Source organism: Nematolebias whitei, chromosome 12 (genome assembly GCF_014905685.2).
Source record: "Nematolebias whitei isolate Nwh7 chromosome 12, NemWhi1, whole genome shotgun sequence".
Taxonomy (NCBI): domain Eukaryota; kingdom Metazoa; phylum Chordata; class Actinopteri; order Cyprinodontiformes; family Rivulidae; genus Nematolebias; species Nematolebias whitei.
In genome coordinates, this window is record NC_056509.1 from 8,415,991 (window position 1) to 8,425,670 (window position 9,680).

At 42.3% G+C, this 9,680-nt stretch overlaps 1 protein-coding gene across 1 annotated transcript in view; it reads left to right on the plus strand.

The window, feature by feature from the left end:
- The window catches only part of kif26bb (kinesin family member 26Bb), a 104,213-nt gene that overhangs the window by 66,422 nt on the left and 28,111 nt on the right, over window positions 1-9,680 (plus strand). Inside the window, exons 8-10 of the mRNA XM_037686076.1 lie at window positions 2,769-2,907; window positions 3,089-3,248; window positions 3,996-7,038. Of these exons, the coding sequence (XP_037542004.1) occupies window positions 2,769-2,907; window positions 3,089-3,248; window positions 3,996-7,038 (3,342 nt within the window). The remainder of the gene's footprint in view (window positions 1-2,768; window positions 2,908-3,088; window positions 3,249-3,995; window positions 7,039-9,680) is intronic.

Here is a 9,680-nt window from a genome sequence, read left to right on the forward strand (position 1 = left end):
GGGGGGGGGGGGGGGGCGCTCTGGACTATGCTACGACTTTCCCTTAAAAATTCAATGCTTTCACCAGCCTATACATGTATAGCGTCTGTTTATGTTGCTTTGCTGTGGTAGGTTTTTTTGATGCCTCAAATTGTGCCCTGTCTAGGACACGGTGTGGGAGATCTTTTTTTTATACCGTCTCTCCTCATGTTTTCTTTCCTTTTCTCATCTAAGCAAAAATATTATTCTGAATAAGAATAAGAGGGCCGCGCTAATTATTTATAGCTGCAGCTTTGTGCACTCCGCCCATCTTCTGACGACTGTACGTACATATTCGCGTTGTATCTCGGTGCAATGCCAATAAAGTTTATTCTGATTCTGATTCTGAATGAGGATGAACAGGGAGCTTAAGTAGAGAGGTGCACAGGTGCGATGAATGAAGCTGATTGCAGAGGCAGGGAGAGGAGGCATGGTGCAGGCACATGAACTGAGTGATTGACAGGACAGAAAACACTTGGCAGGAGATAAAAAAACATGAAACTAGACAGGCTGAGGTAGTAAAAAGGGGCAAAAACATGACAAGAACATTATAGACAACCCTCAGCATCCTTTTCATCAGACTGTCATACAACAAAAGTGTCTTCAGTCAGAGGCTTCTTCAAATCCGCTGTAAGACAGACCACCACAAGAGATCTTTCCACCCTTCTTCTTACAACACTTAACAGACGTCTGAGGACAGAGGAGACCAGTTTCTCAAGTTTAGAAATAGGAATGCTCTCCCATTCATGTCTAATACAGGCCTCTAACTGTTCAATCGTCTTCGGCCTTCTTTGTCGCACCTTCCTCTTTATGATGCGCCAAATGTTCTCTATAGGTGAAAGATCTGGACTGCAGGCTGGCCATTTCAGTACCTGGATCCTTCTCCTACGTAGCCATGATGTTGTGATTGCTGCAGAATGTGGTCTGGCATTATCGTGTTGAAAAATGCAGGGTCTTCCCTGAATGAGATGACGTCTAGATGGGAGCATATGTTGTTCTAGAACCTGAACATAGTTCTCTGCATTAAGGGTGTCTTTCCAGACATGCAAGCTGCCCATGCCACAAGCGTTCATGCAACCCCATACCATCAGTGATGCAGGCTTCTGAATGGAGCGTTGATAACAACTTGGGCTATCCTTGTCCTCTCTGGTCTGGATGACATTGTGTCCCAGTGTTCCATAAAGAACTTCAAATCGTGACTCATCTGACCATAGAACAGTCTTCCTTTTTGCCACACTCCATTTTAAATGACCCCTGGCCCAGTGCAAACGTCTGAGCTTGTGGAGCTTGCTTAGAAATGGCTTCCTCTTTGCACTGTAGAGTTTCAGCTGGCAACGGCGGATGGTGGATTGTGTTCACTGACAATACTTTCTGGAAGTATTCCTGAGCCCATTCTGTTATTTCCTTGACAGTGACATTCTGTTTGAGGTGCAGTGACGTTTAAGGGCCCGGAGATCACGAGCATCCAGTAGAGTTTTACGGCCTTGACCCTTACGCACAGCGATTATTCCAGATTCTTTTAATCTTTTGATGATGTTATGCATGGTTGATGAGGATAACTTAAAAGTCTTTGCTATTTTACACTGGGTAACACCATTCTGGTATTGCTGCACTATCTTTCTGCGCAACAATGGTGGAATTGGTGAGCCTCTTACCAGCTTGGCTTCTGAGAGACACTGACACTCTGAGAAGCTCTTTTTATACCCAATCATGTTGTCAACTGACCTAATTAGTGTTAATCCATCTTCCAGCTGTTTTTTATATGCTCAATTTCCTTTTTCCAGCCACTTATTGCTACTTGTCCCAACTTTTTTGGGATTTGTTGGCACTGTGAAATTTTGAATCAACATATTTTTCCTTTAAAATTTACTCAGATTAAACTTTTGATCTGTCATGACCTTTGCCATCTCCACATCATTGCATTCAATTTTTATTCACAATTTGTTTAGTGTCCCAACTTTTTTGGAATCCGGTTTGTATATATATAAGTATAGTTTTTTCAAATGATTGGGGGTGGCCAGTGGTGTGACCGAAGCATAATCTTTGGTGTTCAAGGCCACCATTGCCTCCATTTACCTAACCCTGCCATTGTGCCTGGTAAAATTGCTAAAAACTTGCTCCCTTCACTCGCAGGATCCATCACTCTTTGCCTCCTTGGACAAAACTAAAAACCTCCCTGGGTTCTTTTACACAGTTTAATTCCTACACACTTGAATATCCATCTATCCATCCATTATCTTTTACCCGCTTCTTCCATTTTGGGTCATGGCGGTCGCCGGTGCCCATGTCTGGCAATCACTGTGCGAGGGACGGGGTACACCCTGGACGGGTCGCAAGTCCATCACAGGGCCACATAGAGACAAATGAGAAAAACAACCATTCACTCTCTCACTCACACCTAGGGACAATTTAGAGTCACCAGTCAGTCTAACATGCATGTTTATGGTCCGTGGGAGGAAACCGGTGTACCTGGAGGAAACCAACGCATGCACGAACATGCAAACTCCACCCAGAAAGGCCCCTGGACCGGGATTCAAACCAGGGACCTGCTCACTGAGAGGCAGCATCTCTACCAGTTGCGCCACCGTGCTGTCACCCCAAACATTCACTGTTAAAATCCCTCATCAACAGAGGACATTGGTTTACTGCTTGTTGATTTTTAATTACCGTAATACTTTTATTTTTATATGTTTGTAAATATGTGAATGTTTTTAATTTTTCTCATCTAATTTTTGTGTTTTTCTTCTTAGGTTCAAGGGGTACCACTAAGTTGACTATGATCGATGTGTGTAGTGGTATGAGGGGTGTGAGCAAAAATGCCTCCCCCCATTCTGAGCTGGGTCCCATCATCTTGTCTCTCCTGAGCAGTCATAAATCTGTCCCCAGCAAGTAAGAAGGATGTACCTCTAGCATTATTCAGACGATGAGAATCGACCTGTAACGGATCTCTTAAATTACCGTAACCTTCATGTTGTAATTCATAATAACTCATAATAACTCATAATGTAACTCATTCATATTTGGATAAAGAAGGACTGATTCATGTGCCATTTCATGTGTATTTGTACAGGGCTAGTAAATTGTCGTTGCTCCTTCGAGAGTCCATGGCTCATCCAAACTGCCACGTTGCTGTGATCGCTCAGGTCGCCGACTCCCTGGCACAACTCCACGAGAGCTTCTCTACAATCCAGCTGGCTTCTCGCATCCGCAGAACACAAAAGAGAACAAAGGTACTTCACAAAGGCTTCAGTAAAATGTGAATGAACTTACAATGAGCGAACATTGTTTATTTTTGCTTTAAAGGACTTTAAACAGTTCCTTTCCTGCGGCAGAATGATTGAACAATATACAGTAAAAAGTGCAACAAGATAGACTTAATGACCATCTTCTACCTTTAATGTCAACATTTAAATGTTGGGTATCTATCAGTGCCACTAGTAAATTATAACTTTCAGCAATGACCACACCAATTTTTAGCTCAATATATGTATAATTTACTGTTATAATAATCATTGTATTTATTGAAGTAATTTAATCTGGTGGCCATCTTGAATCGAGTTAACTTCAAAAGTTAATCAGCTGCACATCTGATATATATATATCGATATATATATTGTTGATATATATTGTTGATATATATTGTTGATATATTGTCTAATAGCTTTATTAAAACCTGTTGGTGGTTTATGAAATATTTTGAAGACAGACAAATACATACACACACACACAAACACACACACACAAACAATACATGATCTCTCAATTTTCATGGCAGTGGGCAAAAATAATACAAAAACACAAGCATGCTCAATAATATTTGTAAGCTGACTTTAAAAGTGTAATTCTTGCTGCCAAGGCCTCTCAGTTTTCTGTAAATAATCATGATTCACTGCAGCTCATAGCTTCCAACACAGATGGTTCTGCAGTCCAGGACTTTTGAGAAAGACATGCTCTAACGATTTGTTTACTTTCAACAGCAATCTGCGTCATGCTCTCCCTGTGGGAGGAGTCTGACCAAAGAGAAAAGAGGGCCTCAGTCGTTGTCCCTACGAGCCTTCCACTCCACCGAAGAGGTAGATGTCGATTTCCGTCCTTTCCGCCTACGTGGTCAGATGGATCGTTCCAGTAGTGACCAGTCCTGTGACACCGTCATCCAAATTAATTCAGATGGTTCGGCCCATTCTAAAGGAGCCCCAGTGCTGACACAACCCAAGTTTCTTCCTATCATACCTTCTTTGCATCCCAGTAAGGCTGACATGGATGATCCAGAGTTTGCAGCTCTTCTAGAAGAGCTTCTAAGAATTCCTCAGCTGCATAGAGAAAAGAAGACAGAGGAATCTGTGCAGGCAGATGTTGAAGCTCTGAAAGCAGAGCGGAAACAGCCAGAGAGAGATTGTCTGAAGTGCGATACATTTGCTGAACTTCAAGAACGTTTAGGATGTATTGATGGGAGTGAGGTGACCATGGATGTGCTTAAATCTTCTTTAAAAGGCACTTCTCTTAAAAATAATATTATCAAATCAGAGCATCAAAAAGAAGCATCCAAAGCACCACAAACATTGTTGAACATGGGGGTGAAGCAAATAGATGGTGCTCACCCTGGAGATGGTATCCAGAGAGAGGACTCTGGTCTGTTTGACTGTGAGGAGTGCAGTGCAACCAGTTCCAGCGAGGAACTGCTGAATCAAGCTCTGGGTCTGAGTATGACTTGCCGTTCTGAGCTTCCCAACAATAGACCTATCAAGTCAAGTAATAATTTCCCCTCCAAGGGCTTTTCAGAGGACTCTCAGGGAAAGACAGTCACCAGTTCCTCTGCACTTCAGCCTTCAGAAAAACAGGAGGGTCGTGAATCTGCTGACTGGCTCAAATCTGACAAGAGAGCTTCACCAGTTGGCAAAAGCTCCCCCATATCTACTGCCTCCACTTGTTCCTCTTCACAGCCCTTGGCTAAAAGCGTTAGAATTGGTGATGTCTTACCAAATTGCACCACAGAGGATGTTAAGGAAATGAAGGCAACTATCACTGTGACTGTTCAGCAACCCCTGGATCAGATGGGTCAAGATGAACTTGTCTTCTCTATGGTTGAGGAGGTGACCATCAGTGGAGCGTATGACAGAGGGAACACAAGCAGGAACATTATTTGTATCAGAGACCCTGTGCAGCCCCAAGTACATGGACAAAGCTCTGCTTGCTCTCAACCAATCAGGATAATCAGTGATGTTAGCGACGACTCTTCCGCTGCTGCTTCTTCTGTTGGTCAGTCTGTAGGCACAGATGCAAACAACGAAAAGAGCCAAAATCAATTCAAAAGAGACAAAGGACTGCTCCCTTCATTTATAAATCCGATGCTGATTAACACAGATACGGACTGTGGTTTGAATGGTGACAAGGAAAAGGATACTCCACGGAAAAACTTTAAAGACATGAAGTTAGAGCCAGAGCCTAAAATTAATACTGTCAAATATCAAGAGGGCAAGAATAATACTGAGAAACAAAATGAAACTTTAACTTCAGAGACAAATCATGTTAAGAAGTCATGTAAAGTGTACTGCCCTTCTTGTACTCAAGTTTCTTTTGAGGCTACAGTCTTGAAAGATAAAGGATACTGCAAAAAGTCTGGAGAAAACAACATGTGTGAAAAGAGACATGAAAATACAGACAAAGATCACCCTAGACAATGTGAGCATATTTGTTCTTCTAACCATCAGAGAGTCTCAGAGGGGGGGAAAATTGCTTGCAGCCATGTTGGAAACATCCCCCAGAGGACTGGTGCTGCACCTGGTTGCCAAGACATCATCCCTGCATCTTGTGAAACAGGCAATTTACTACAAGGCTGGCAAAATCCCAACCACCAAGACAACCACTCGAGGGAGGTGACATCATCTATTCCATGTAGCCCAAGGGGAACTTTGGAGAGGAGGCCTACTGCACACCACAACGTTTACACCTCATCTTCTTCTCCAAAACTCATGAATAAGTTCAAACATGATTCAAGCAGTTCTCACAGAAAGGTCTCAGGATTGATACAGGCCCCAAGTCCAACAGGGAAACATGACAGTACAAGTAGTAGGCTAAAGTCTCCTGCTGAGAAAAGTAGCAGGCTCTTCAGTTCCAAATTAGAGCAGCTGGCTAGTAGGACTAATTCCCTTGGAAGGACCCCAAGTGATTTTCCAACTCTGGAAAGAGGCAATAGCAACACCTCCATGAGCTCTAAGGGAAGCTCTATGGGAAGCGTTGAAGCAGGTTGTAAAGTTAGGCATAAAAAACATTATGAGGGAGATTGTACCTTTCCAAGGGCCAACCGCAGTCCCAGAAGAAATCCCCACTCTGACCATCACTTTTTCCATTTTGAAAATCCCGTACCCCAATCTTCTAAAAGCACTCGTTCAAAGCTTTCCGCTGTTGGAAAACTTAAGATGGGAAGTCCCAAAGCGCGTCGACTGTCTGCCTCCAGCATCAAGAACCTCAGCCAGTTTAACAAAAGTCTGCAACTGTCCACTCGTAGCGCCAGTCTTTCACCAGACTGCAAAACCGTTAGCTTTGAGCGGACCTCCTCCTTCTTTTCCTCTTCCCCACCACTATCTTATCGCTCCATCAGCCGGACTCCAAGTCAGAGCTCCACCTGCTCCTCTACAAAGTCTGCCATTCAGGGATTTGTCAATGGTCGGATCTCAGACCTTCTTAGGGACAGGTCCTCCAGCCCCACCTCAACAGGATTGGATCAGATGACTTCTCTGCCCTCCCCATACAGCCAAGTGACTGCTCCCCGCCTCCCTGATAACCTGAACGGGCATGCCAGTGACACCACCAGTATTCTGAGTGGAGATCTGCCTCCAGCCATGGGAAAAACGTCCCTGCATTTCTCTAACCGGAGCAGTATGGTGAGCAGTGGTTATGGCAGCATGGTGAGGGACAGCGAAGCTGCAGGCAGGTCCAACCGAGAGTCCGTCAGCGACCGGAGCGGCTCGCCACTCAGTGTGGCCCGCAGCAGCCGATCATCTCGCAGGAGAGGAAACACAGGTACTAAATTCAGTTATCTTCACATTTACAAACTTTAGTCCACAGTATCAGTTGCTAAAATACTTTAAATTATCCAGTAAGATATTCTGATATTCAGAGCTAACAATGGTTTCAGTTCAGATAGTAAACTAGTTAAACTGAGTCATCATTTGAACAAATAAAACACAATCTGAGGTGTTTAAAGTTTAGTTTATTTATGATCATTTGCTCGTTGGTTGTGAGGAGGACAGATTTAATCTTTTGTTTTGACCTTGAGTGAAGCCAGTCACCAGAGAGCACAGTAAACGTCTCTGTCACAGAACCAGACCCAAACCTGGGAAACTGCTGAAGGTTGTGTCAGGAAAGGCATCCAAAAAAAAGTTCATTTAAACACCACCATGCCAGACTGGTCAAGATCCGGTGGAACAGGCCATAGTATGCCCCAGTCTGGACAATACCCGAGATTAAAGGGGTCTAGGCTAGATTATACCCTGCATGTACTGTGGCCTAGTTCTATTCATGCCACTCAGATCTCATCATACACATGATATCAGTCATGTTGAGTCAAAAACACAGGAATTACTTAATTTTTCAACATTTTATTTGGGGTTTAAATTTGTCAAGTAAGTTTAGTAAGAAAGCTGACTGACTTAAATCTTAAAACTGAAAAAAATCTTAAAACATTTGGTATCAGGGGTATGAATTGGCCTAGGCCAGATTACGTGTATAGATGTGTATAGATTCTGGCCTGGAAGGGTATCATCTAGCCTAGGCTATTTTACACCCCCCAGGTACAATTTGGTGTAGGACAGTTTGTCCACCGGAGTATAATCTGGCCTTGGGCAAACTACCCAGGTTTAATCTGGGCAGGGGTTCATTTGTTTTGTTACAGCTGGTTGAAGAGGGTGAGGGAACACCTGAAAGAAGAACCAACAACCCTATAGATGCAGTCTTTTTCAAGAAAGGAGAAAAAAAACTGCAGGATTTTGTTACACGACATTTTCAAGAATTTCAAGAATATGAACAAAATTATAAACTTTTGTTTTTGCTTGCATTTTTCACAAGCTGAACTCAAAGATCTGAGACTTTTTCTATGAACACAAAAGGCTTTTAAATCTCATATATTGTTCATAAATTAGTTTAAATCTGTGTTAATGAAATAATCCATCCACCTGACAGGTGAGGTAGATCAAGATGTGATTGGACGGCAGGATTGTTGCACAGGTGACGTCCCAAACGTAGAACAAGTCTATATTTCTGTTCAGTTTATGTCTCTAATTAAAGTAACAATAGCATTTTGTCTCAAAAACACATTTTTTTCTGACTGGCAAACTTTCAAATCAAAACAAACAAAAGACTTGGAATTCCTTGAAGGAATTCATATCTCTGTCTTTCATGACAGAGTTTGAAACTGAAATCATCTTAAAATGAGAAATCGGTGAAATCAGTCATAATCAGAAATCATCATGTTGAGTCTTTTTGGTCAAAAATAAGACATGACTTCATACATAATGTTTTAGCTGCTCCCTTCTGCAACGATACTCCAAAGATTGAATTGTCTTATGCTGGATGCCCTCTCTGATCCAACCTAAACTCAAACATGCAGCCTCAGGATTACGAGAACGCTGCACTAACCACTGATCCACATTGCTGACATGATCTCAGGATATTGTGAGATTTACCGTGATGTGTTCAGAATTACTCTACAGTATTTATAAAGGTACAAGTTGTAGAAATCTAAAAAAGTTTCATCCATCCATCCATTCATTCAGACCATCCGTTGAGCTAATTTGCTAACGAGAAACAAACACACAGACATGGAAAAACATGGAACTAATAAATAAATTTGGACAGTTTTGAATGCTTATTATAAATTACTCACAATTCTTTGTGCAGACAAATCTTTTGTGTAGAAAATAAAAGCATTTGTAGGTGAAAGGCTTCTCATGGCATATTAATGTGACGTTAATCAGAGATGACTCGTGGCTGTAAGACGCAGTCAGGCCCAGTTTACTTTTCACTGTTAAAGTCTAATTTGGTATGACGTGACATCATTAATACATGAACCCATGGAGGGTCTCACTAATTGAAGCATGACTCCAGGAAATTAAGAGTAAATGTAAACTTTGAAGATGTTGGCGTGCATTTTGCAAAGTGGACTTCCTAGAGAAAATACATTCAGCTGAGCTACAATGATGTTATAGAGCCATGAAAAGAAACAGGATACAGATTTAGTTTTTCGATTCAGAATGAGAGCTAGAATAACTTTAAAGCTCTTCAAGCTGTTTTCCTCAAAGCGAGCTGTTCAATAAATCTCAGAGAAGTGCAACCAACCTTCATAATGAAGACGCTTGGAGATGCCGGGCTTCCTGTTGGGACTCGGTAATAATCACATAATCTAGATTCATGACCAAAACCTCTCGAGTCAATCCTTCATCAGGATTTTGGAGTAGAAGGAAACATTCACTGACTTCTCTCACTTTTCTATCCATCCATCCATCCATCCATCCATCCATCCATCCATCCATCCATCCATCCATCCATCCATCCATCCATCCATCCATCCATCCATCCATCCATCCATCCATCCATCCATCCATCCATCCATCCATCCATCCATCCATCCATCCATCCATCCATCCATCCATCCATCCATCCATCCA